This window comes from Nycticebus coucang, chromosome 14 (assembly GCF_027406575.1).
Source record: "Nycticebus coucang isolate mNycCou1 chromosome 14, mNycCou1.pri, whole genome shotgun sequence".
NCBI lineage: Eukaryota > Metazoa > Chordata > Mammalia > Primates > Lorisidae > Nycticebus > Nycticebus coucang.
In genome coordinates this window covers 3,759,265-3,787,200 of record NC_069793.1, presented here as the reverse complement: position 1 = coordinate 3,787,200, position 27,936 = coordinate 3,759,265, and the positions used below count along the sequence as shown (strand labels likewise).

General features: G+C 52.0%; 1 protein-coding gene across 3 annotated transcripts; it reads right to left on the bottom strand.

The window, feature by feature from the left end:
• Positions 1-111: 111 nt before the first annotated feature.
• On the bottom strand, positions 112-26,756 carry SYT12 (synaptotagmin 12). Of its 3 annotated transcripts, XM_053561109.1 has the most exons (9): positions 26,053-26,756; positions 22,326-22,434; positions 19,006-19,061; positions 13,565-13,761; positions 8,587-8,979; positions 5,884-6,099; positions 5,074-5,194; positions 3,889-4,022; positions 112-2,425 (listed from the first exon to the last, which is right to left on the bottom strand). In XM_053561109.1, exons 3-9 carry the CDS (start codon positions 19,037-19,039, stop codon positions 2,252-2,254), a joined length of 1,269 nt encoding a protein of 422 aa, XP_053417084.1. In that variant the 5' UTR covers positions 19,040-19,061; positions 22,326-22,434; positions 26,053-26,756; the 3' UTR covers positions 112-2,251. The 3 variants fall into 3 exon arrangements, with proteins under 3 accessions (XP_053417084.1, XP_053417083.1, XP_053417085.1); XM_053561108.1 differs by lacking the exon at positions 22,326-22,434; XM_053561110.1 differs by lacking the exons at positions 13,565-13,761; positions 22,326-22,434 and having other exon boundaries at positions 26,053-26,754.
• Between the last annotated feature and the right edge of the window lie 1,180 nt (positions 26,757-27,936).

Below are 27,936 nucleotides of genomic sequence, written 5' to 3'. Positions count from 1 at the left end.
CTTGACCTCACTGCCCTCTGAGCACCCTGCAGCAGAGGAGGGATGGTGCACAGTAGCCCCCATGAGGCCTGCATCCCTGATTCCTAGAGAAGAGACATAGGTGATTTGGGGTTGAGCAGGGCTCCCTGGAAGCCCCCTCTGCCTGCCCCAGCTTTATTTTGGTTCTAGAATCATTCCAGTCAGCATACTCAGGCCCCACCATGGCCGTCCTGGGTTACAGTCAACATGTCATGCAGTTAGAGGGAGGGAAGAGGGGAGAGAGCAGGGGGCCTGCACTGCACAGCCACCGGGTAGAAGGAGCCCGAATCTCCCAGGAGGCAAAGACACATGTCCAGCCATGTGTCGTCTCCTGGCCACAGGGTAGGGAGCCTGCCCTCAGGGCTGGGCTGTGGCTATGTCAGGTGGGGAGAGCCACCATCTTGCCTCCATGACCACTCCCTGTCTCAGCCAACACCCTCACCCCTTTGTCACTGGGGATAACTGGTTGGACTTGGGTCTCCATAGCTCACCAGGGCCAGGGAGCAGGGAAGCCAGCCTGAGAGCCCGTGCCCTCACCTGTGGGGGCCCCATTCCTCTGACGGGGCAGGTGTACCCACCCCTCAGTCGTGAAGGGAGTAAAGCTGCCACTTCTCTGGGACTGCCTTTGGTGGGCAAGAGCTGCCTTAGCTGGCAACACCTGGGAAGGTGCGTCCATCCTCACTCCAGGTGGGGCTGGGACAGTAGCCAAAGATGGCCTCCTGTGGGGTAGCAGGCCAGCCTCTCTGCATGTGGGCAGTCCCCCTAGGTGCTACTTGTACTCCAGAGCTCCCTTGTTATCTGGTGGAGGCTGGGCATTCCTGAAGCCACAATGCACTTGGCGTCTTCCCCCTGGCCTGAGCTTCCCTTTCTCTGAGAGCTCCTCCCCCAGCCGGCCACTTGTCCAAGAATCCCCATCTCAGATTTTGCTTCAGGGACTTTAATTTAGACACCCCATGTCCTGGGGGTTGGAACCATGCTCCAGAGCCACCTCTTCCTAGTTTGGAGGTGTCTTCTCAGGCTGTCCCTCAAGTTACCTGACCTCCCCGACTTCCGATCATGCCTCAGCCACCTGGATGGTCCCTCCTCACTGCCATGGCTCCACGCCCAGCCCAGGGCCTCCTTATCCACTGAGATCTCTGCTGTCCTACCTGCTCCACCACCCACCAGCCTCTGCTGGCAGAGGTGGCCTGGAGGGACCAATACACACTTCGGAGCTAATGCCTTGTCTGCACAGGACATAGCACAAGAACCTAGGTCTGGTCCTTGCAATGGTTGAGGTTCAGGGAGTAGGTTTCACAGCCTGTTTCATGTGGCCTACGGGCTGCTTCTTTGGCCTGATTTTCTGGTCTGTTCTCCTACCTGGATCCACTGCAGCGGGCTGAGGACTGAGTTTGTAGGGGCAAGTTCACATCCCTTCTCAGGCTGGGCCCCTGCCCCTCTAAGCAGCCCTCCCTTTTCATCCCTTAGAGAGAGTCCCTGTGGCTGGACCACCTTTCAGCACTGAGCAGATCCCCTGGGGCAAAGGGTCTTATTTTCCTCATGTCCTGGGGGCTGGGTTGTTTTTTTTTGAGACAGTCTCATTCTGTCACCCTGGGTAGACTGCTGTGGCATCATGATAGCTCACAGCAAACTAAGTATTTTGGGCTCAAGCGATCCTTTTGCCTCAGCCTCCCAAGTAGCTGGGACCATAGGTGCCTGCCACAGTGCCCTACTAATTTTTCTATTTTTAGTAGAGAAAGGGTCTCGTTCTTGGTTGGCTGGTCTTGAACTTCTGAGCTCCAGTGATCTGATTGCCTTAGCCTCCCAGAGTGTTAGGATTATAGGTGTGAGCCACTGCACCTGGCAACCTGGGGGCTGGGTTTTGTTTGTGTTACCCCGGCCAGTGCCTGGCCCCCCCAAGACTCCTGGGTTCCAGTGCATGGCCCAGTATGCAGCTCACCTCTCAGGAAGAGCAGGGTAGGGGGCTTGAAATGGAGCCCAGTAGGCCAGTGCCCAGCTGCCCTCCCTGGGTCCTGGCCCAGCCGCAGCTGGCCTGCAGTGGGATAAAACTCTGGGTTCCTGGACATAGAGCCATGTTTGCTCCAGTCTGGACAGAGGGACGGAGATGGCTCAAGAGGACTCCACCAGGTGCCCAGTGTTCATGGCCCCAGCTGGGCTGTGGAGAGGGTGTTGGACAGAGCTGAGTTCATGCCGGGCTGCAGGGGCTCTGCTGCCCCCCAACCTGCCCTGGCTGCTAGTTTCGCCGGACAGCATGCCACATGGACACAGGTCTGCGCAGCGTGGCCAGCATCTGGTTCCAATGTGTGATGCCCATGCCACTGGCAGATGGCCCGATGATGACGTGGCCCACGTTGTCCCCACGGCCATCACTGCTGCTCTCAGCCACTGTCACGCGGAGAGACAGGTCCTGGGGAGGAGGCAATATGGGCACTAGTGACTAGGAGCAGCCAGGGGTCCCCTTTGGCTCCTGGATCCCAAGTCACTAACATCCGGGCCTCAGTGGGACACCAGGTGCAGCTGGCGGATTTCTCACCTCTGATCTGGGAGGTGAGGAGATTTTTCCAAGGTCACCCAAGGAAATAATTGGTGGGCAAGGATCTGAACTAGATCCCCACAGCCTTCTCTGGCCCCCTTGTGGCGGCCCTGCACTGCCAGCATCCCAGTGGGCAAGTTCTTGTGCTGACCTCACCAGTTCCTTGCTGTATCACCTTAGGCAGTGACTTGGGCTTTTACTACCTCAGTTTCTCCATCTGTAAAATGGTGATGATATCCTATCATATAGGGCTGTTCCAAGAATGAGATGCCTTAAAATGTGTAGAATGATGCCCGCGCACAGGCAGAGCATCACAGGGGTCTGTCAGCAAACTAACTTAGTTATTAGTCATTATTGCTAATATCATTGTCATTTGCGCTCACAACTGAGGAAGGGAAAGAACTTTAGATCAAAGCAGTAAACATGAGCCTAGAACCCCGCCTGGGTTCTGTCCTCCCACCTTCTCCCATGGTCCCAAGAAAGCTCTCACTACGGAGGCTCTGGAGTGGTGGCACTATGACCACCTGGAGGAGGTAGGGGACCGATGGGAAGCCTATCCCATGAGGGTGGCAGAGCAAGGCTATGATACCCAGGACCAGCCAGAGATGCTGGGATGTTTGCCTGGGTTAGGAACACTGAGAGTCAGACAGAGTTCTGGGCTTTCAAATCCAGACAAGGTGCCCTGGGGAGGGAAGATCAGGTGGGTTCTCCACAGCCCCTAAACTATAGGGGCAAATTTTAGCTCAAGGCACAAAGCACTCACTGTCAGGAGTACCCAAGGATGGATGGAGATAGTGAAGAGAGGTAGTGAGATCCCCATCCTCTGAGGTATGTAAGTAGGGCCTAAGCTACATCGTCTGCAGTCCCCCACAAATGGTCTTTGATGTCCCTGCTGGGAGGGGGTCTCCCTGGGGCACAGCACCTTCTGAAAGCAATGGCAGTGTGGGGCAATCAGAATGGCCTCTGTGATAGACCTTCAGGAGATTTAGAGCCAGACTCTGGGCCCTTTGGTTACCCCAGCTCATCTTAGGGCCTCTGCAGTTCCCTCCACTGAGAACCATCTTCCCCTAGAAATCAGCTGAGCCACCCACACACACACCTGGCTGCTGAAGTCTGAGATGCGCCTGGTGGATTGGAACTGTCTGGGGACTTAACAGCCTATCTCTTGTGAGCAGTGCCTGTAACCCAGCACCCACCATAAGGCTGCCACCCAGTGGGCGCTCAATAAATGCTAGAAAGACGATGACTTGAGGCAAACCTTTATCATCTGCAGGAGCCCTGAGAAGTGAAGCTGCAGAGAGGGGGAGATGGGGTGTCCCCTGTCCCACCCCCCTCACCTGGAGCACAATGGCTGGCACCGAGAAGATCATGGCTTCATTGAACACTGGGTTGGGGTCATCCCTCTTCACGGCCGTCTTTTTCTTGCTCATCTTCCTCCCATCCTGCAGCAGGTACACCTTGACGAAGGGGTCTGCAGGCAGGTGGGGGCACTGAGGGCCAATGCCACAATCACCTGGCACAGATCTGCCCAATCCAGCTTGGCCCATTGGCTCCAAACGCCCCAAACCTCAGCTGATGTCATTGTCCCCTAGTCCTGCCGTTAGGTCTTCATCATTTATCCCACTTTTCAGATGAGAAAACTAAGGCTCACGTGGCAAGTCAGGAGAGGCCTGGGCTGTGGACTCAGGCAGCCAACCTCAGCCCACACGCCCCCTCACGCGACGCTCTGGGGAGCTCAGCAGACCCACCACTTGTCATTCTATAAATGGTCTGAGCACAGACGTCAGCCCTGAGTCACTGGCACCAGCTCAGCAGAGCCTGACTCAACTGTGTGCAGCTCTTAAAGAATGAGCTGTCATCTGGCCATCACCTACTGCCCAGAGGGTGTCCTTGCTGAACCTGCCTGGAGCCAGGGTGCCCCCAGGCTTGCAACTCCTGCCTTCAGTTACCCAGAGCAGAGCTGCCTCCGTGGGTTACTGCTTTGAGAGGGGCTGGAGGGTCCTGCAAACCAGTGTCAGGTCCTGCCTGGCATCCACCTTGACCAGGAATCCCTGGTCCCGTCTGGAGCCTGGGATGCTGCCCTGTGTCTGAGAATGGAGCCTTCATCATGAATTCCAGCTCTGAGAAGCAGATGCCCACCCCCTCTTGGTTCCCTGCCCAGTGCTCCTGGCCCTGAGTGTGCTGCTCTCAGATCCCCACCACCCTGGGCACCCCTATCACCTTGGGTCCCCTCGTCACCCTGAACTCCATCACCCTAGCCCCTCATCACTTTGGGCCCCATTGCTCTGGGCCCCTGCCACCCTGCCTTCACAGGGGCTCCCTGCCGCCCTCTAGAGTTCCCAAGCATCCCCTGTTGGATTAACCTTCCCACTGTGCATGGGTCCTGAGCTCAGCCAAAGCCATGGGGAACCTTGGCATGGTGTCCCACATCTGCTGATGCCTCCAGCTGCCCACAGCACAGCATCTGGGCCACAGCTTCCATGGAGCCACATGGAGGAGCCACACAGCCTTCAGAGCCTTACCTGCTGTGGTCTTGTCGTTGGTCCAGATGAGATTCTTGGCCTTCACCACGACCACGGTGAGGCGCTCAGCTGTAGGGAGGTAGCTGAGGGACAGCAGTATCTCGCCCACCGCGTCAGCAGCCTGGGGGACAGGTGGGTGGCTCAGAGGGCTTCTCCCTCCAGGACTTGAGGGGTCCAGGGAAGGTCTTGATTGCCAGGGGAAGGCAGAAGCTTCCTTTTCCATAGAGGAGTGACTGTTTTTAGGGTTCCTTGGATGAGGGCACTGGAATGGCAGGATTCAGAAGGGGACACCTCCCCTTCTCCCTCATGCTGCACGGACCAGGCACCACCCCTCCTTTCTCCTGGATGGGAGCCATGCCTTACAAAGAGAGCCAGGGGCTCCCTGTCGAATGTAGCAGTCAAATTCAGATTTGTTCCCTCATTCTAGGCCCCAAGCCCAGTACGTGGTAGCAGTACATACAACTTCAGCAGCAATGCTGTTCACTGAGCACGCCCACACCTTTAAAAGTAAACTGCAGCCTGGCCTGTGTCTGACATGATCCCTGTTAGGGCTAGAGAAGTGCTTCCCTAACAGAAGCTCTGCAGGAGTAGAACCTCTGAAAGTTGGTGGTAAGAGCAGTGGACGAGCTGTAAACAGTGGTCAGGAGGATTTTTGTTATTTTCCTACAGTTAGAAGGATCTCTTCAAGTGTGGCTCAGGTTTCCTCTGCTCTCCCAACAATCAGGGTTCAGGCTGTTGCACAGGACAAAGGATAATGTGTGTGTGCTTTCTGCGGGTGTAGACGGGCAGGCCAAAGCAGGCCAGACTCACCTTGTTCTGGTCCTGTAAGTAGAGCCAGCCGCTGAAGGGCTGCAGTGGGAGGTCGAGCACAGAGAGCTTCAGCTCCACCACCCCCGTGCTGACATTGCGCTCGTCCTCGTCAATGCCAAACACGGAAAACCGTAGGCTCTTCTCCTCCAGGGCTGCAGGATCCAGGGGGATGGAGAACTTCTCGTCGAAGAAGATGGAGTAGGCATTCCTCTGGATCTGCAGAGGGAAAGGGCTATGGAGGGAGGGCCAAAGGTGGAGAGGTGGCAGCCAGGGGCCTGAGAGGCCACAGCAGGGAGAGACCACCAGGCCCGGAATCCAGAGACTGGGGCAGAGTCCTGGCTCTGTTGTCTCAACAATCTCAAGGGAAATCTTCCCTTTGGTGGCTCAGGCTTGAAGGTTTAAAAGCCCCCTTTCCTCTCCTCAGTGGCAGCATTGAAGTTTTCATAGTCTGATCCCAGCTAACCTCCACTCGCCTGTTGTGTGCTGGCTGAGCTGAGCTCTATCTCTCTTGCATCTGCTCAAGTCCAGACCTGGGCTAAGCCTGTGGTGGGGGTGAGATAGTTGTCTGTGAGGTCCAAAGCCATTCAGCTCCCTGCAGAACCCGGCACTGGGACTGCCTGAATGCCACAGGAGGGATGGATGGAGGGAGGGAGGGACCAGGCCAGGCTGTGCAGACTCCGTTCCCAAGCCCAATCCTGCCTGGTGGGCGCCCCCGGCCTCCTCCCAGGAAGCTGTGGGCAGTCCCTTTGGGAAAGTGCACCCGCGGGCACTGCTTTCTCTGCAGTGGGGGACTGCCTTAGTCACTGCCCAGCGATATTTAAAGAAAGGAGTTCTCATCCTTGGCACCGTGCCTGAAGCTGGGGTGCTGCCCAGCCTGGGGGCAGCACCCACTTGGTGGGACAGGCCAGGTTGTGAAGCCAAGAAGCCTGCTTCCTGGGAAGAAATCCGCCAGCGCCTCCAGCCAACATGAACCATGTCACTGCTGGGCTCTGGGAAGTCTCTTCTTTCCGTGCTCCCTACACAGTCCCTTGCTCTTCAAGGGCTCTTTGCCCCCACTGATAAAGCCCACCACCTCCTGACCTTGGGATTCAGGCTCCTGTGACCTTCAGCTCCATTTCTTCTTCCTCCAGTCAAGATAGTGTCTGCTGCCAATAGGGGCTCACCCATCCTTCCTCTGAGTGCTGCGCTTTATGGGATCCCTGGGTTCAAGTATGGGGTCTGCTGCTTACTTGCTGTGGCTGTCTCTGAGCAAAGTGCTTTTCTGAGCCAGTTTCCTCTTTTGTAAGATGCCCTGACAGCATACTCTGTTGGGCTTAGGGGGTTGATGGGAGAATCGAAGATGCATTAGTTATGAGAGTCAGGTTCTCAGCATGTGGCAGACTGACAGACTGTGTGGCTGCTGTCTGCCAATCTCCCTCCTCAAGTGATGTGTCCTGAACCACCCAGAGTCCTTTAGGCAGCCCAGGCCATGGGGAACATGGATTGGGCTTAACAGGGCCCCTCCGTGGTTCAGAGAGCCAACCCACTGAGCACTTACTAAGGACAGGGCAGAGGGCTTGATGTGCATGAACCCATCTCTTCCTCAATAATTATGATGCCCATTTGACAGATAGGGAACTGATTCACAGGGCCAGGAAGTGGTAGAAGCATGATTTGAACCCAAATAGTCAGGGTCCCAGGTCCTGCTCTTAACTGCCCACTGTACAGTCTTGTGGAAGCTGAGCCACCTCCTCTTGGTGCCCCACATACACAGGGTTGCTGTGTGGTTAGTTCTAGACCCTCCTAGAGTGTTAGGGCAGGTAGGGTGGGAGGGGGAGGACAGTGCCCACCACTGAGGGCCAGCCAACCAATTTTCAGCACGGTAAGTGACCAACACCAGTGGGTCTTCAAGGAATCAGAGGGCACTTGGTCCTTCACATCGTCCTGCTCCAGTGAGAGGCTACCATGTGTGACCTCACCCATCTCAGAGCTCCCTGCCCACACTGGGTGTCTCCATTCGGCTCAGAGCTACCTTCTGCTGGGCAGTGTCTCAGGTCAGCTTGGCTCCTTTTCAGCAAGGCTGTGCCCTCTGCTCCAGACCCCCACAGGCTATATCAGCAGGCTCCCTTATCCTCTGGTTTCCAGTGGGGTCAGATTGTGGGGTCACCAAAGAGAAACTGGAAGTCTGAGTGCTTATTCCCTGAGCTCTTTCTCTGCAATGTGGCTGCGGGCTGACCATGTTCCTCTGATGAAAGGCCAAGCTCCATCAAGGTGGCCCTCTCTACAGGCCTGTAACCCCCTTTCCCCTCATCTTTTCAGACGCTGGGGTATATAGCAGGACAGTCCCTGCTATACTAGACCCAGGGTACCTGTCAACCTCGAGGTCACATCACATTCCACCCATACCATTCTAAACAGTGCTGTTATTAAGCTCTCTCCAAATTAGCCAACTTGAGCGTGCCAACCCTTTCTACCAGGACATGTTGACACAGGGACAGATATGGAAATGGTCACTTTCCACACACTATATTCCCATGGCAGGAAAGCTGAGAATCATGCACAGGGGAGCTCCCAGGTGGAGGCTGCAAACCCCTGGTCCTGGAGTGCCACAGCTCCAGCTCTGACATCAGCATCCAGCACCTCCCCAGATCCTGTGGGTCCACAGACCTGGCCACCTGGGCAGTGTCCAGTGAGCCCAGGCTCCCCTCCGCCCCACCCACTCACCCGGGAAATGCCGACAATCTGCTCATCAGGCAGCAGGCTGACACGCATGAAGCAGGACTCGAAGCTGGCCTCCTCCCGTTCCAGCAGGTCCTTGCCCTGCAGCACGGCCACGTGCAGGGTGTGGGAGGTGGCGTCGTAGTCCATGCTCACTTCCACCTGGCCCAGCGTGAAGTCCTGCCCAAAGTTGTTGCTCACAGAGGAGATGGAGTTCAGGGAGTCAGCTGACTGGGACTTGCGGAGGGTCCCGTAGGGGGCCAGATCCAACTCTCGGCCCATCAGCTCCAGAGGCCCTAGCTCGCTGATGCTCTCAAAGGTATCTTCAATGCTGAGGCTGCCCTTGCGGCTGGATGGTCCCTGTGTGCTGGCACGCTGAGCAGTCCAGGCAGGTGCTCTCTGGGGGTGATAAAAAGGGACATGGGAGCATCACAAGGGCCATAGGCCAGGTTGTTAGGAGACAGCAGAGAAAAAATAAGTCCTGACTGTTCACCATGATGGCAGGTCTCCCTTTACTACACTTCTCAGTTAGGAAGATCCTTGGTTTGTTTGTTTTTGTTTTGTTTTGAGACAGTCTCACTTTGTCATGATAGAGTGCAATGGCATCATAGCTCACAGCAACCTCCAACTCTTGGGCTCACACAATCCTCTTGCCTCAGCCTCCCAAGTAATTGGTACTACAGGCGTGTGTCACAACGCCTGCACTGGCTATTTTTTTTTACAGACAGGGTCTCGCTCTTGCTGTGGCTGGTCTTGAACTCCTGAGCTCCAGCAATCCACTCGCCTCGGCCTCCCAGAGTGCTGGGATTATAGGTGTGAGCCACCACGCCTGACAGGAACATCCTTCTTCTTTTTTTTTTTTTTTTTACAGTTTTTGGCCAGGACAGGGTTTGAACCCTCCACCTCTGGCATATGGGGCCGGCGTCCTACTCCTTTGAGCCACAGGTGCTGCCCAGGAAGTTCCTTCTTTAATGTTATTTCATGTCACCTATTTTTCTCTCCTTAACCAGAATGTAAGAAGGCATTTTCTTCTCAAAGCGATAATTTGGAGGAACAGAATACCAACCGCATCAATTGCAGTGATGAGAAGAAAACTAGTTAGCAATCTGAGTGTCCAGTATAGGGGAGCCAGGAAGAATCCCAGGATGCAGCCACCCACTAGATCAGGCGTCCTCAAACTGAGGCCCGCGGGCCACGTGAAACGGTGTGAATTGTATTTGTTTCCGTTTTGTTTTTTACTTCAAAATAAGATATGTGCAGTGTGCATAGGAATTTGTGCATAGTTTTTTTTTTTTAACTTTTTTTTTATTATTTTTAATTTCAGTGTGCTTGTTCATGCTTGTTTGAAGTACTCCTTTTTTGTTGATTTTCTTCTTTCTCCTGCGGTGCTGGCTGTTTTTGATGTTGTTAGTAGAGACAGGGTCTTACTCTGGCTGACTGCTGCTCATATGGGTTTTGAACCTCTGAGCTTAGGCAATCCACCCGCCTCGGCCTCCCACAGCGCTGGGACTACAGGCGTGAGCCACCACGCCCGGCCCATAGTTTTTTTTTTTAAACTATAGTATGGCCCTCCAAAGGTGTGAGGGACAGTGAATTGGCCCCCTGTTTAAGAAGTTTGAGGACACCTGCACTAGATGATCCAGCAGCCTCCAGGGAAGTTTATGATGCAGAAAGCTTTCATATTGGGTAACACCTGCCCAGGTACTCGAATTTTTCTTTTCCCTAAATTAATGTTGGGATTGGTAATCCTAGCACTCTGGGAGGCTGAGGTCAGGAGTTCAAGATCAGTCTGAGCAATAGTGAGATCCCGTTTCTATTAAAAGAAAACAAATTAGGCTGAGTGAGGTGGCTCACGCCTGTAATCCTAGCACTCTGGGAGACCGAGGCGGGTGGATTGCCTGAGCTTGTGAGTTCAAGACCAGTCTGAGCAAGAGCAAGACCACATCTTTAAAAAAATAGCCAGGCATTGTGGCAGGTGCCTATAGTCCCAGCTACTTGGGAGGCTGAGGCAAGAGGATTGCTTGTGCCCAAGAGTTTGAGGTTGCTGTGAGCTATGATGCCACAGCACTCTACTGAAGGCAATAAAGTGAGACTCTGTCTCAAAAAAAAAAATTAGCGGAGAATTATGGCAGGCACCTATAGTGCCAGCTACTTGGGAGGCTAAGGTGGGAGGATTGCCTCAACTAAGGAGTCTGAGGCTGCAGTGAGCAAGGCTGACACCAAATACTCTAGCCTGGGTGCTGGAGTGAGACATTGTCTCAGACAAAAGAAAAAGAGGGGCGGTACCTGTGGCTCAAAGGAGTAGGGCACTGGCCCCATATGCCGGAGGTAGCCAAAAACTGCAAAAAAAAAAAAGAAAGAAAAAGAAAAAGACAGAAAATCCTTTATACCCTAAGCATCTTCCATATCTTCATTATTATATTTTTTAGCTCCACATAGCCTTAATTACCAATTTTTTTTTTTTTTTGAGACAGAGTCTTACTATATCACCCTTGGTAGAGTGCTGTGGCATCACAGCTCACAGCAATCTCAAACTCTTGGGGTTAAGCGATTCTCCCTGTCACCCTGGGTAGAGTACCGTGACATCATAGCTCACAGCAATCTGCAACTCAGGTTCAAGCGATCCTCTTGCCTCAGTTTTTCTATTTTTAGTAGAGACGGAGTCTTACTCTTGCTTAGGCTGGTCTCAAACTTGTGAGCTCAAGCAATCCACCTGCCTCAGCCTTCCAGAGTGCTAGGATTACAGGCATGAGCCACCATGCCCAGCTCTCACTTATTTTTTTTTTAAGAGACAGGGTCTTGCTATGTTGCCTAGGCTGGTCTCAAAGTCCTTGCCTCAAGTGATCCTCCTGCCTCGGCCTCCCAAATTGCTAGGATGACAGGTGTGAGTTACTGCACTTGGGCATTACCATACTTTTTAATGGCTCCCAATTTCCATTGAGTGGATAACCATAATCTATTTTACTATTTTTCTCTTTTTTGACATTTATATTGTTTGTAATTTTTCAGAAATACAAATAATGCAGCATTTAATAGTTTTAAAATCCTAGCTCAGCAATTGAACATGGTGGTGTGTATCCCAGCTACTCGGGAGGGTGAGGTGGGAGGATTGCTTAAGCTGAGGAGTTCAAGACCAGCCTGGGCAATATAATGAGACCCATCTCTAAAAAAAGTATTAAAAAAGTCCTGGCTTTTGGGCAGCGCCTGTGGCTCAGTGAGTAGGGTGCCAGCCCCATATACTCAGGGTGGAGGGTTCAAACCCGGCCCCAGCCAAACTGCAACAAAAAAATAGAAGAGCATTGTGGCGGGTGCCTGTAGTCCCAGCTACTCGGCAGGCTGAGGCAAGAGAATCGCCTAAGCCCAGGAGCTGGAAGTTGCTGTGACCTGTGACGCTACAGCACTCTACTGAGGGCCACAAAGTGAGACTCTGTCTTTAAAAAAAATCCTGGTCCTTCTGAAGGCTTTTGATATATGTTGCTAAAATGCTCTTTGGAAAACTTGCTCCAATTTTCACTACACTCCCCCTAGTACAGTTTCAGATAGTCCCCCTGAACACACCCAATGAGTGAGTGTGAGGGACTCTGATTCTGGCTGTGTTCTCTGGAACTCTGCATGACATTTGAAAAATTCTCTGCCAAATGGTGAAACCTTTACCAATGAATAGTGAGGGCCCTAAAACTGTATCCTCGAGACAGTAATTCCACCGCTGGGCATCCATCCAAAGTACACTATCCCAAATGAAGACAAAGTTTTATATACAAAACATCCACTGCATTATTTATAGCAGCACTTAGTAAATCAGAGCACATGCACAAAAAGGAATCTCATGCAGCCATTAAAATGATGCTCATGATGGGTATTTAACCATATGGGAAAAGGCTTTTTCAGCTTTAAATGAGATAAAAAGAGTAGGATATAAAATTCCATGTAGATATGACACCCAATGTGTAAAAACTATGCATGGAAAAAGATGGGGGTAGGTACATTAAAAATATTGGAAAGAAATATATCAAAATGTTAATAGTTAAAAACCAGTTAACAGGCTGGGCTCGGTGGCCCATATCTGTAATCCCAGGACTCTGGGAGGCTGAGGTGGGTGGACTGTCTGAGCTCGGGAGTTTGAGACCAGCTTGAGCAAGAGCAAGACCCCATCTCTACTAAAAATACAAAAACTAGCCAGGCATGGTGGCAGGAGCCTGTAGTCCCAGCTATTTGGGGGGCTGAGGCAAGAGGATCATTTGTGCTCAAGAGTTTGAGGTTGCTGTGAGCAATGATGCCATAGCACTCTACCACAGGTGACAGAGTGAGACTCTGTCTGAAAAAAATTAAAATAAAAATAAAACCAGTTAACAGTTTCTTGCCTCTGGGTGGGAGCCCCTCAGGAGATGTTTTTCTTCATATTATACACACACAAAACACACATACATACACCCTTTTTTGTTTTCTTTTTTACTTTTTTGAAACCAAGTCTCACTCCATTCTCCAGGCTGGAGTGCAGTGGAGCCATCATAGCTCACTGCATCTTCAAACTCTTGGACTCAAGATATTTTCCTGCCTCAACCACCTGGGACTACAAGGTGTATGCCACTAAGCCTGGTTAATTTTTCTTCTATTTTTTTTTTTTTTTTTGCAGAGACAGGGTCATAATATACTGCTCAGGCTGGTCTCAAAATGCCGGGCTCAAGTAATCCTCCTGCCTTGGCCTCCCAAAGTGCTAGGATTACAAGTGTGAGCCACCACACCCAGCAGTATTTATATTTTCCTGTACTTTTCACGGGATGGTTTTGAAAATTGGAAGTATTTATTCACTCAAAAAGTATTTACTGACTTCCTAGCACTGGAATAGGAAAAGGAGGGTTAGTTCCCCATTCAGAGGAGGACATTACCAGGAAGGAGAGGGACTGGAGGCTACTCCTGAGAATGGATGGGGTGGGGGTTCATGGGGACACACCTCCGTGTGCACCTGTAGGAGCAGAAGCCTCACCTTCTGCTTGGCCTCCGCATAGGTCTCTCCTCCGTACTTCTGCTGAAGGTATCTGTAGTCGTAATTCGGGAATGGGGAGGGGCTAGGGAAGCTCCCTGATGTCCAAAGCTTCCATAGGCTCACAGCTGCAATTCCCAGAAGCGCCAGGGCCCCTGCAGCATAGACACCCACCTCCCAGCCAGGGGGGCTCTTGATGACTGCAAGGCAAGGTCAGCCTCTCATTAGTGGGCCCTGGAGCACCCCTCAGCAGTTCTAGAACCCCACCCAGGGAGCAGGCTTTTCAGCATGACTTACTCTTGGAAGGAGTATTTATTGAATGCCTAGTACCCTCTTAGCACTGTCTCCAAACATGTGCCAGGCTCAGTGCTAGGTTCTGGGGATCAGACATTAAATAAGATACACACCCTCCCTTGTGTGTCTGCTTGAGAACAGAAGCATTTCAGATTTGGGATTTTTCCTTATTTATTTTATTTTATTATTATTATTTTTTATTATGGGGTTTTTATTTTTCCTGATTTAGGAATATTTGCATTAGAATGGGTGAGCATCCCTAACTTAAAAAAAAATTTTTTTTGAGAGAGAGAGAGTTTCATTTTGTTATCTTCAATAGAGTGCCGTGGCATCATACTTCACAGCAACCTCAAACTGTTGGGCTCAAGCAATTCTCTTGCCTCAGCCTCCCAAGTAGCTGGGATTACAGGTGCCCACCACAACACCTGGCTATTTTTTTTTTTTTGTAGAGACAGAGTCTCACTTTATGGCCCTCGGTAGAGTGCTGTGGCCTCACACAGCTCACAGCAACCTCCAACTCCTGGGCTTAGGCGATTCTCTTGCCTCAGCCTCCCGAGTAGCTGGGACTACAGGCGCCTGCCACAACGCCCGGCTATTTTTTTGGTTGCAGTTAGGCCGGGGCCGGGTTTGAACCCACCACCCTCAGTATATGGGGCCGGCGCCTTACCGACTGAGCCACAGGCGCCGCCCAGGACCTGGCTATTTTATTTATTTATTTATTTATTTATTTATTTATTTATTTATTTATTTTTGAGACAGAGTCTCACCTTGTCTCCCTTGGTAAAGTGTGGTGGCATCACAGCTCACAGCAACTTCAAACTCTGGGGCGTAAGCAATTCTCTTGCCTCAGCCTCCCAAGTAGCTGGGACTACAGGCACCGGCCACAATGCCTGGCTATTTTTTTATTTTAGGTACAGGATCTCGCTCTTGCTCAGGCTGGTCTCGAACCTGTGCACTCAGGGCAATCCATCTGCCTTGGCGTCCCAGACTGCCAGGATTATAGGCACGAGCCACCTCACCCGGCCCCTAACCTAAAATCTTAAATCCAAAATTCTCCAATGAAGATTTCCTTTGAGTGTCATGTCGGGCTTTAAAAGTTTCAGATTTTGGAGCATTTCAGATTTCAGAGTTTTGGACATGAGATGCCGAACCTGTATATGAAATGTCCAGAACAGGGACAGACACAATCTATACAAATGTATGAGCAGAATCAGTCATTATCAGAGGCTGAGGGAGTTGGAGGGGACAGGGTTTCTTTTTGGGGGTGAGGAAAATATTCTAAAAATTGTGCTGCTGGTTGCACAATATAATAAAACCCACTAAACTGTACATCTCACATGGATGAATTGTTCAGTATGTAAATCACCAAAACAAACAAACAGACAGACAGACAGACAAATGATTCAGCCAGAAGAGATAGGCTACAGGATGTGCAGGGCTTGGTGACACTCCAGTTCCTCAAATGCTTTTTCTCTATCATCTGAGCCCACTGTCCCCAAACATGGTAATTACTATAACTACCCCCTCAATGGTGGTGGGGAGTCCTCATCTAGCAGGGTACCTGGCCTGTGGCAGGACCACACATGTTAAAAGGTCATGTGTCACTCTACTTGGAGTTCTGACTCTACTCTCCCAAAGCAGAGCCAGGTTTATCTTGCAGAAGGTCACACTGATGGTAAATACAGTTCCCTAAACCCTTCTCAGTATTACCTCTACCTCAACTCAGATGGGCAAACTGATGCACAGAAAGGCTAAAGGACTCACCTAAGGTTGCAGAACCAGGAAGGGATAGCCCTGGGACACCAACTCTGGTAGCCAGACGTCACAGTAAGCAGGTAACCAGCACCCCAGCTGGCCTTGACCCAGTGCAGCAAGGTGGAGAGAGGTGAGGAGCACATCTCAGGGGTGGAGATTTACTCACTGAGCACCCACTCTATGCCAGCACCCTATGGTCACCCTCATCCTTAAGTAGCTGAGAGTGGGGAACCTGTGGCTTTGGGGCCACAGTGGCTTCTAGATCTTTGAGTTCAGCCTATTGACTGATCCTCTTTAATATAGGGATTTAGGCCAGGTACATTGGCTCACACCTGTAATCTTACCACTCTGGGAGGCCAAGGCGGATGACTTGCTTGAGTTGATGAATTTGAGACCAGCCTGAGCAAGAGCCAGACCTCGTCTCTAAAAATAGCCAGATGGTGTGGCAAGAGGATCGCTTGAGCCCAAGAGTTTGAGGTTGCTGTGAGCTATGATGCCACAGCACTCTACCCAGGGCAAGAAAGTGAGACTCTGTGTCAAAAAAAAAAAAGGAATTTGTTCTGTGAAGTGTGGATTTGATTAAAGGGCTGCACTTGAGGATTTGCAGGGCCACATGTGACCTTGAGACCACCGGTCCTCCACATCTGGGAGGTGGGAGTGAAAAATAAACAGACAAAACAGGATGCTAGGAATCATGATGGGAACAGCCCAGGAAGGCTTCCCGGAGGAGGTGCATGTAAGCTGAGATAGGAGGTGTCAGAAGAGTGCTGGGCCAAGGCAACAGGGCCTGGGATTCTAGGGCAAGAAGAATGCAGGTATAAAAAGCCTAGAGTAGGGGCAGCACTTATGGCTCAAAGGAGTAGGGCGCCAGCCCCATATATCACAGGTGGTGGGTTCAAACCTGGCTCCGGCCAACAACTGCAAAAAAAAAAAGCCTAGAGTAGACAGAGTGCCCAGGGCAGAGCAGGAGGAGGCACTTAGGGCTGAAGGGGCTCCTGGCCACCCAGGGAGGCATCACATACTATGGCCTGTCCTAAGCCCCCTCTGATGCCCTGACTTTACTTTGTAGAAGAGGAAAAGTGAGGCTGAGGGAAACACATCCGTCTTTCCACTCAAGGCCATTTCTCAGAGGTAAGAAATGGCACAGCCCGGGTGCAGGTAAATCACCCAGCCTCTCTGGACTTCAGTTTCCTGATCTGGAAAATGAAGACACAATGACTTGTCCCCCACCCAGCGGTCCCTCTCTGGGGGATTTATTCTAAGGGGAAAGTCCCAAGAAGTTGTATCAAATTTTATGTCTGGTATGATTCATCAAGGCTGTATTTATAACAGCAGAAATCTGAAAACAGCCTGGAGGTCCCACTGAGGGGGCTGGCAGGGGTGGTGGCACTGTCTCAGGAGAAAATGTCACTGGCCTTCAAGAATGACTATTGAGGTCATTAGGATGGCACTGTGGCAATGTAGAGAAGCATTTCCAGCATTGAGAGAGAAAAAAGAACAATCCCCAACATGGTGTAAGCACAGGGTTTGATGTACAGATCACACAGCACATGAATGAGGGCTGGGCAGGCCAGGGGCGGGGAGAGAGCAGGTGGTGAGGGTGGAAGTACTGCCATTTGTCCTGAATACAGAGGATCCTGCACCCAGCCTTGACAAGGGTGGGGACGTTCTGGGAGTCTGGGGACAGTCTGGGAGTCTGGGGCTGGGCAGATCTAGGATTCAGTGGTTCACACTAGAGTACCATGCACACCGTTCATAGGACATGACAGTGCTGTGCACACCCAACAGTGTGTACTCCCTTCTCCGGGAGCCGGGTGGAGAGCGGGGACAGAGGTCGGAGGTCTGCACAGGCCACGGGCATGGCAGGTTGGCAAAGCAGAGCCAGGCCCCTGCACGTGAGGATCTGGGATGCTGAGGGACAGGCGTCTACGTCGCGTTTGGCAAAAAAGGGGAGCAGGGCTGAGGGCACAAAAGGAAAAACCCCAGGAAGGTGACATGAAATGACAACTAATAGTCCTGTATCTGTTGATGTTATGGAGTACCGCTATGGTGGTGCAGGAAGTGAGGAGCAAGAGGAGGGCAGAGGAAGAGCAGGAGGAGTAACAGCTTCCTCAGGACACACTTCCCGTGTGGTTTATTTGCCAAACCTAGTCCCAAGCGCTATACACACATGCACCCACCGAGTTCTCAGAACAATCCTGTGAGGAAGGTTCTGTTCTTATCCCCACTGTACAGATGAGGAAGCTGAGGGGCTCCAGGCCTGTGTGGGTGACCTGCACAGCAGATCCAAGGACCTGGCCAGGCAGAGGACTGATTGGGAAGGTTGTGCTCATGCCGCGCTGGTGGGCACTTCACATAACGTTAGCTTTCTGAATCTTCCTACAGCCCTGACGCAGGTTCCACTGTCCCCATTTTACAGATGAGTAAGTGGAGGCTCAGAGGAGTTTTGTCATTTGCCCAAGGCCATGTAGGGTCTTGACTGAGACCTGTGAGCCTATGGATAGAAGGTGAAGATCCCTGGCTAGGGCCTGTATTAGGGCAGGAGCTGGAGTGACAGGAGCTGGCCTGGGAGTTAGGACACCCAAATTCATGTCCTGACCCTGTTTCTTTCTCTTTTTTTTGTACAAAAGGTTTTTATTGGCGAGGGAGGCTGCAGAGCAGCACCAAGGAGGAGAGAAAAGAAGAGAGACAGAGGGGAGAAAAGAGAGAGAGAGGAAAGAGTGGGGGAGAGAGAGAGGAGAGACCGAGAGAAAGAGAGACAGAGAGAGAGAGAGAGAGCGCAGGGGAGAGAGAGCCTGACCCTGTTTCTTATTCATTGTCCTTCTCTCTTGCTGAACCACACTTTTCCCATTTGAAAATGTGGAGGGGAACACACAGAGAAAAGATGGTGAGCATGTTTCAGCTCTGACACCACCCACTAGAGTCTCCAGGGCACCTCCCAGCTCAGCGCTGTGACTGAGTAGCTGTGATGGTGGGGCCCAGGGTGGAAAGGTGGGGGGCTTTCCAGACTGAGTGATCTCTGGGTTTAATGTTCCATGAATCTGACAACGCCCTCTCTGGGTCTCCTTCCCTTGGCTACTTAACAGTCTCCATGAAGGGACCCAGGTGAATAGATCCAGGGCATAGGGTCATTCTCAGGGAATAGCAGGACAATGGGGGACCCCCTCAAATCAAACAGAGGTAATCATTATTACAGGAAGGAACCTGCATGGAAAGATACAGGGACCTCAGATGGGTCCAATGGTGTATGACCTTGGGCAAGTTGCTGACTGTCCTTATAGTAAAACAGGCTGTTACTCATGTCTCTCTGACACCTCCCATTCCAGACTGATGCAAAGGTCCCATGGGACAGCCTGCAGGTGTGACCCAGGGAGGGGCCTGCCTTGGGGACTCACCGCTCAGATGGTATTCTGCCACGTCCACGGCCATGCTGCCTGCTGCAATGGTGCAACTAGAAGGGAAAAGAGAGTCAGCAGGAGGGCTGCAGAGGGTCACCAATCCTGACCTGCAACCTGGCCTCCTTGATGCCTTGTGTACCTGTCACCTGCAGCTCACGTGCAGGTGCCAGGGGAGCCCAAAGAAAGGTAGGTGTTTTTTAAAATGGCACATTAAAATTATAATGGCTCACACTGGTAATCCTAGCACCCTGGGAAGCCAAGGTGGGCAGAATGCTTGAGCTCAGGAGTTTGAGACCAGCCTGAGCAAGAGTAAGACCCCAACTCTTAAAAAAAAAAAAAAAAATGCCTGGGTGTTGTGGTACTTGGGAGGCTGAGGCAAGAAGATAGCTTCAGCCCAGGAGTTTGAGGTTGCTGTGAGCTATGATGCCATGGCACTCTACCAGGGGAAAGAAAGTAAGACTATCTGAAAAATAGAAAATAAAAAAAAAAAATTTTAAAAATAAAATTAAGGGTGGCGCCTGTGGCTCAAGGAGTAGGGCGCCAGTCCCATATGCCGGAGGTGGTGGGTTCAAACCCAGCCCCAGCCAAAAACCACACACAAAAAAAATAATAAAAAAAAAATAAAATTAAATAATCAAATAAAAGGGCATGTTAAAAAATCGTGTTTAAGGGTGGCGCCTGTGGCTCAGTGAGTAGGGCACCAGCCCCAGGGGTGGCGAGTTCAAACCCAGCCCCAGCCAAACTGCAGCAAAAAGATAGCCGGGCGTTGTGGCGGGCGCCTGTAGTCCCAGCTACTTGGGAGGCTAAGACAAGAGAATCGCCTGGGCCCAGGAAGTGGAGGTTGCTGTGAGCTGTGTGACGCCACCGCACTCTACAGGGAGCGATAAAAGTGAGACTCTGTCTCTACAAAAAAAAAAAAAAAACAACCGTGTTTAAAGCCATAAGACTTCATTCCAGGGTTGCCAGATAAAACACAGGATGCCCAGAGGCACTTGAATTTCAGATAAGTTTTTAGCATATGTCTCAAATATTACATGGGATGTACTTATACTAAAAAATTATCCATGGTTCATTTGGAACTTCAATATGACTAGGTGTTCTGTATTTATATTTGCTAAATTTGGCAGCCCTACCTCACTTCTACCCAACAACAGGCTGACCGATAACAGCTCCCGGTGACTCACGAGAGCGGACCGCACTGCTTGCTCACGAGCCCTCCTTCAGTGCTGCATTTCAGCTGGTAAGGAGAGGCTGCCTTCTGCAGTATTCTATTATCAGTCCGCTCACTGCTTGGCATGATTCTCCCCCAACCCTCCACCCCCAGGTTTTATGAGCCACTGAGTGCTAAGTTGCTCTAGAAAGGTCTGGGAGCTCAGACAAGCCGCCACCTGAACCCAGACAATGGCCTTGTTTTATTATTACTATCTCACAGATGTGTTCTAAATGGGTGGGTAGGGGCAGTTCTGGAAAAGGGAGACGGGGCTAAGCTGTACTGATCTCACCACAGGAGGCACAGGGCAAGGGTAGCCCAGGCCCCAGCTTCTGGATTCCCTTCAACATCAGAGAGCTTGGGCTGGGACTGGAAGGGGGGGCTCCAGCAAGAACTGATGGCGCTGGCCTGGCCCAAGGGCAGCTGCTTTTCTGTTCCAGCAGGAATGCCAACCAGTCATTCCTGGATCTTCTGGCTATTGAAAGAAAAGCCAGATACCTGGCTTTTTACAATGAGCAGTTTCCTGACTTTATTTATTTATTTATTTATTTATTTGAAACACAGTCTCCCTGCTGCCTGGGCTAGACTACCGTGGTGTCACAGCTCACAGCAAACTCACTCTCCTGGGCTCAAGCGATCTCCCTGTCTCAGCCTCTTGAGAAGCTAGGACTATAGGTGCCACCAAAATGCCCAGCTAATTTTTCTATTTTTAGTAGAGACAGGATCTTGCTCTTGTTCAGGCTGTTCTCAAAGTCTTGAGCTCAGCAATCCTCCTGCGTTGGACTCCCAGAGTGCAAGGATTATAGGCATGAGCCACCATGCCTGGCCAAGTTTCCTGATTTTTAATTTAATTTAATTTAATTTTATTTTATTATTTAAACTCTGTCTCCCTGGGTAGAGTGCTGGCATCATAGCTCACAGTAACCTCAAATTCCAGGGTTTTGAGAGATCCTATTGGCTCAGCCTCCCCAGCAACTGGGACTACAAGCACCTGCCACAACGCCCAGCTATTTTTTTTCTAATTTTAGTAGAGATGGGGTCTTGCTCTTGCTCAGGCTAGTCTCAAATACCTGAGCTCTAGCGATCCACCCACCTTGGCCTCCCAGAGTGCTAGGATTATAGGCATGAGCTACCCTGCCCAGCCAAGTTTCCTGATTTTTTTTTTTTTTTTGAGACAGAGTCTCACTAAGTTGTCCTCAGTAGAGTACTCTGGCTTCACAGCTCACAGTAACCTCAAACTCTTGGGCTTAAGCGATTCTCTTGCCTCAGCCTTCCAAGTAGCTGGGACTACAGGCATCCACCACAACACCCAGCTATTTTGTTGTTGTTGTTGTCATTGTTTTTTGAACCTGCCAGCCCTGGTGTACGTGGCTGGTGCCCTAACCAGTGAGCTACAGGTGCTGAGCCAAGTTTCCTGATTTTTAAATGTTGGAGTTAGGGCCACCTTGGACAAAATATGCAAATTCACCAAAAAATGCAAATGCCCTTCAGGTACAGTGCGAAGGCTCTTGGGCTGTTCTTAACTCTTCTGGTGTTCCGTGAGTTCCTTTTAGGACTGGGGTCAAGTTAGACGATGAAGCTGAGACATTAGGAATCCCAGGGTTTTCCCCAATCTGTGGCTCTGGAGTCGAGAAGTTGCGGCGCCTTGGTCCAGTTAGGGTTCTCTAGCATTTACAGGACTGCCATAAATCCCAGGGCAGAAGCCTCGAGAAACAGGGCAGATAAAGGTGTACAGTTTCTGGCTACCAGCTCTCCTGTTGCTGCCCCCACTCCAGGCTGAGATGTGGATTGTCATGGAGATGAGAGGGCAGAGCTAAAGCAGGAGGCCTTCACCCATCCTGACTTCAGTGGAGGCTCTTTCTGGACCTGGCTGGAGATAATGACAGTACCCACCTGTGAGCACTTCACACAAACCAATTGGGGTTCTAAGCACTTTGCATATGTATGACCTCATTTATGCTCACAACAGCCCCGTGCAGTAGGTGCTATTATTATCTCTGGTTTGCCAGATGAGAGTCCCAAGGTGTAATTTGCCCCTGGCCACACAGCTAGTAAACTGTTCCCACCCAGGCTCTCTGGCTCCACGAGGCTTAGCACTGTGTCTCACCGCAGAAGGGCATGTGGCTTCCAGTTTCCTAGCAATCTGCAGGTCAAACAGGTCACTGTGTATGTGTCCCCGGTGGCCCTAGCTCCTGGCAAAAGGGGATCTGGACATACTGAAACACAAATGTTAATGTGAACATGAACATCTCAGCCTGCTCCTGCCTTGCCAGGATCTGATAATGTCAGCAGCTTTCTTTCCTGCTCACCTGGCACAAATTGGGGCTTTTTAGGATTGAGGCCAAGGTGAGACAGCCAATGCCAGCGGCATGCTAGCAAGGTATACATGGCAAGGGACGCTCCGAGACGCACTATACATAGGTACAGGCCAACCTCAAGGGGTATCAGTCCTCTAGCTGTCGGGGGCTCCTCATTCCCTGCAGGGCTGGACCAGTGCAGACCTCAGATTCCCAAACTGCCTGCTCTTTCCCCTCCTTTCTTTCTTTCTTTTTTTTTTTTAGAGACAGAATCTCACTCTATTGTCCTCGGTAGAGTGCGGTGGCATCCCAGCTCACAGCAACCTCCAACTCCTGGGCTTAGGCAATTCTCTTGCTTCAGCCTCCTGAGTAGCTGGGACTACAGGTGCCCACCACAATGCCTGGCTATTTTTTGTTGCAGTTTGGCCAGGGCCGGGTTCAAACCCATCACCCTCGGTATATGGGGCCAGCGCCCTACCCACTGAGCCACAGGCATCGCCCTCTTTCCCCTCCTTTTAACACAACACCCCTTCCCCCTAGAGAACTGTGATTTCAGTGATGGTGCAAATAGCTGCTGGGCACACCCCAGGCAGGAGTTCCAGATGTGGTGCCCTGTGAAGGGTTACAGCCAAAGCACATTTGGGAGTAAAGGGAAGAGAGAACCTGGGGCGATGCTAAGGCTCCTGGATGGGGTCAGTCTGAGCACAGGGTTTGTGGTCAGCTGCATCCCACTCTCAATCCCAGATCTGCCCCTCACCATCTCAAGTGACCTTGGGCAATTTTCTTTTTCTCTCTGAGCTTCAGTTGCTCTATCTGTAAATCAGGGGTCATGACTGTCCTGTGAGGGCACCAGGAGAAGGAAGTGGGATAAGGCTTGGCAAACATTAGCTGTTGTGGTAGTGGCCTAGCAGTGGTCCAGACAGGTCCCCCCAACCCCTAGTATAAGCAGTGGAATCGTGTGGAACCCACTAACAGCCCACAGATGGGTTTTGTTTGTCTTAAATTTGAGTTGCCAACATTTAAAAATTGGGAAATTCCACATTAAATATTGCCTATTTAAAAAAAAAAAGATGGGCGGCGCCTTTGGCTCAAAGGGATAGGGCGCCAGTCCCATATGCTGGAGGTGGTGGGTTCAAACCCAGGCTCAGCCAAAAACCACAAAAAAAAAAAAAAAAAGATTTTTGGGCATCGCCTGTGGCTAAAAGGAGTAGGTCACCAGCCCCATATGCTGGAGGTGGTGGGTTCAAACCCAGCCCTGGCCAAAAACTGCAAAAAAAAAAAGAAAGATTTTTTTTGGTGTGTCCATAGCGCGGGCCACATACACCCAGGATGGTGGGTTTGAAACCAGTCCAGGCCAGCTAAACAACAATGACAACTGCAACAAAAAATAGGCGGGCATTGTAGTGGGTGCCTATAGTTCCAGCTACTTGAGAGGCTAAGGCAAGGGAATCGCTTAAGCCCAAGAGTTAGAGGTTGCTGTGAGCTGTGACACCACAGCACTCTACTGAGAGTGACATAGTGAGACTCTGTCTCAAAAAATAAAACAAAAAGATTTTTAATTTCCCTTTCTTTTTTTCTTTTCTTTTCTTCTTTTTTTTTGAGACAGAGTCTTACTCTGTCTCTCTGGGGTCGATTGCTATGGTATCATAGCTCACAGCAACCTCAGATTTCTGGGCTCAAGTGATCCTCCTGTTTCAGCCTCCCGAGTAGCTGGGACTAAAGGCATCTGCCACAATGCAGGGATATATATATATATATATATATATATACACACACACACATATATATATTTTTTTTTTGGCAGGGATTTTTTTCTTTTTTTTTTTTTTTTTTTTTTTGAGACAGAGTCTCACTTTATCGCCCTCCATAGAGTACCATGGTGTCACAGCTCACAGCAACCTCAAACTCTTGGGCTCAAGCAATTCTCTTGCCTCAGTCTCCCAAGTAGCTGGGATTATAGGCGCCTGCCACAACACCTGCTATTTTTAGAGATGGGGGTCTCACTCTGGCTCAGGCTGGTCTTGAACTTGTGAGCTCAGGCAGTCCACCTGCCTTGGCCTCCCAGAGTGCTAGTATTACAGGCGTGAGCCACGACACCCGGCTCTAGTTTTTCTATTTTTAGTAGAGACAGGGTCTCCCTCTTGTATAGGCTGGTCTCAGACTTCTGAGCTTAAGCAATCCACCCACCTCAGCCTCTCAAATTGCCAGGATTACAGGCATGAGCCACTGAGCCTGGCCCCAATTTCCCTTTAAAAGTTAGAAGATCTGGGGACAATGGGTCTCCATTCCCCATAACCCTCCCACCAACGTAACAGGAGTTGGAATCAAGCAGGCCCTGCCTCTTCCTGGCGTCAGAACTTCTCACCCCTCCATTCACTTCCAGAGCCTGCTGGACCTGGGAGCATCCTGGCTCATGAGCCTTGTAAGCTGGACTTTGGATGAGCTGGTGAGGTTCAAAGAGATTACCACACAGACAGCAGTGTTGGAGCTAGGCTGGGAGCCATGCCTGCCACCCAATCTGGGGTCTCCTCCCTTAGCAATGACACCCCGCATGCCATCTTCCTCATCATTCCCCAGATTCTTAGGGGGCAAATCCTGTTATTACCCCAACTCCATGGAGACTCAGAGAAGGATAGCGAATTGGCCCAAGGTCACTGAGTTGGTAGGCAGAGAGCTAAGACTGAGCCAGACCTGGCTCTGCAGCAAATGCCTTTCTTAATGGCTTTCCTCACTACCTCCAAGACCCCTGGACTCTATCTCACCTGAGCTGATCTCAGTGGGCTCCTGCTGGCAGCCCTCCAGGCTGCCAGGCAGAGGGCTATTGGCTTCGGCTAGGAGTAGGATGCTGACCAGGCATATGGGAGGCCAGGGCAGCTTCAGACACAGACCTGTCCCCACGTTTGGCCCCACTTCTATGCCCTGCTTCAGCACAAATCCAACGCCTGAGGACACAGCATCTGGGTGAGCCTCCTTCCTAGCTAAGAAGCAGTGGCGCGAAAGATTCCAAGGGGCTATTGGAAAGGCTTCCACCCAGGCTGGTGACCCCGAGCTGAGGGTCCTCTCTGGCTCTTCACACAGCCCAGGCCTCCCGGGGATGGGGTGCGACGTGCCCCTCCAGACTGGGACAGTTCCTGCCGCCCCAGCGCTACTGCCTCGGGAATCCCCAGAGCATGTGAGTGTGGGGGCTGACCCTTGTGTCCGGAAGGGGGCGTGAAGCCAGGCTGGGCAGGGGCAGTGGGGACAGTCAGGGTGTTGAGTGCGATCGTGAGGGGCGTGCGGGCCGTGCGGGAGGAGGGGCGTGTAAACGGCGGGGTGAGCCGCGTGTGTGCAACGCGGGGAGGACGTGCGGGGCGCGATGCGATGCGCAGTGCGCGGAGTGGTTGGGCCCGGGAGGTGCCCAGCGTTCACTCGTGTACAAGCGCCGCGCTGGGGTGCAGGCGCACGGGGCCGGGGCTGGGGACCCGGGAGGGGGACTGCGGGCGTCCGCGCGCAGAGTGCGTGTCCTGGCCGCGCGCTGGGTCGCCCGTGCGTACTCACCCCGGCTCCGGGGAGAGGCAGCCGATCCCGTTCCAGCTCCCAGCCGGCCTCCCGCAGCGCTCACGCACCTGCGCCTCCCTGGCCGCTGGCCGCGACGCCACCCCTGCAATGTCGCCGGGCGCCCGCCTCGGAGGAGTGCTGCGCGGGCCGGGGGCTCGGCAGGGCCCGGGCGGCTGGCGGGAGCTGCGCCGCAGTCCGGGCACGCTCCCAGGAGCCCGCTGCGCGCTCCCTAGCGCTCGCCTCCCGCCCGCTCCCTGTTTGATTTAAAGTGACAACCCCGGGCGCTTCCTCCGCTCTGAGAGCTGCGTGTCGCTTCCAGGAGCCGCAGATCTCCAAGCGCGCCCTGAGATTCAGGGGCGAGAGCCCTTCGCTCCCAGGCCCGGGGACGAAGGAAGATTGGGGACGTGCTCCCCAGGGGCTCTGAGGTGGGCAGAGTCAGGGGCTCTTCCCTTTCTAGGCCTCAGTTTCTTTATCTGTAAAACTGCCCTGACACTGCCCACCTCCCAGGAGCCAAAGAACACAGCCAGATTTCCCCTTCTCTGAAAGAAAGTACCCCTCCCAGCACGACCGAGCTGTTACTGTAGGCCAGATCCGTGCTGGTCCCTTACAACGTCGTCGCCTCACTTGATGGCCAAGTCGAGTTCGTGGTCACTCCTTTTCTTACATGAGGAACAAGCTCAGAGGAGACCAAGGTCACGGAGCCAAAGGTCAGAGCCAGAACCTGAACCCAGATCTGTGTGACTTTAAAGTCCATATACTCTTTAATCACTTAGGGGTCATGCTTTCTCTCCCGAAGGAATGAATGAATCATTCAGGATATATTTATGACGCCCCCGCCAGGCGCTGGGCACAGCGCCAGGTGTGGGCGAGCTTCCATTTTTTGGGAACAGGGGACAGGTCCCTCCCTGCCCGCGCAGTCTGGCGACCAGATATTAGGCGCCCTGGGCAGGGCGGGGGTGTGCAGGGCTAGGGGCAGGGAAAGGTCCCATCTGTTGTGGACACAGTACCAGGAGAGCAGGCCTAGTGGTCACCTAGGGAGGCCTCTCTGGGGGTCTGGGGTGGGGTGGGAAAAGGAGCAGGAACCGAGATGCGGCCCAAATGTGTAAAGGCAGACAGCAGTGATTCTCGGGTCATCTACACTCTGGGCACTGCCCTTTCAGTGGAGGATGGGACTGTTCTGGCCTTGGGTAGAGGGCATATCAATGTCCCAGAAGACGGGAGCCTATGGAGATCCTGAAACGGGGGGGCTGCGTCTTACCCTTGCCCACAGGGGGCGCCTTTGTCTTCTTTTCCTTTTCCTGGACCTGGAAGAGGAAAGAGAAAGGACATTATGCAGGGCTGGGGTGGCCCTGTGCTTTCACTGCGTTTTCCCTTTTAATTTAACCTTCACAGTCACCTGCACCTTTGGCACGATTGAGTCCATTTTTTTCATGAGGACACCCAGTCCTGAAGAATGACAGGCCACCAGCATGCAATAGGCAGACTCCAATAAGAGCTGCTTTGGAGCAACAAGGTAAAGTTGAGGCTGGTCCAGTTCTGGTGTAGCCCTCTGGAGCTAATGCAGGGAGTGGAGAGAGCTAGAAACAAGATCTCATCAATTTCATGTTTAAAACTCTTCAAATGATCAGAAAAGCATACATGGGGCGGCACCTGTGGCTCAGTCAGTAAGGCGCCGGCCCCATATACCGAGGGTGGTGGGTTCAAACCCAGCCCCGGCCAAACTGCAACCAAAAAAATAGCCGGGCGTTGTGGTGGGCGCCTGTAGTCCCAGCTACTCCGGAGGCTGAGGCAAGAGAGTTGCCTAAGCCCAGGAGTTGGAGGTAGCTGTGAGCTGTGTGAGGCCACGGCACTCTACCGAGGGCCATAAAGTGAGACTCTGTCTCT

Excerpts from the sequence above, each read along its gene's own strand:
- SYT12 (XM_053561109.1), bottom strand. The coding sequence starts at position 19,039 with ATGGCCGTGGACGTGGCAGAATACCATCTGAGCG. Across the intron at positions 6,100-8,586 it reads AGATTGTCGGCATTTCCCGG|ATCCAGAGGAATGCCTACTC; the intron begins GTGAGTGGGTGG and ends TTCCCTCTGCAG. Across the intron at positions 4,023-5,073 it reads CAACGACAAGACCACAGCAG|ACCCCTTCGTCAAGGTGTAC; the intron begins GTAAGGCTCTGA and ends ACCTGCCTGCAG.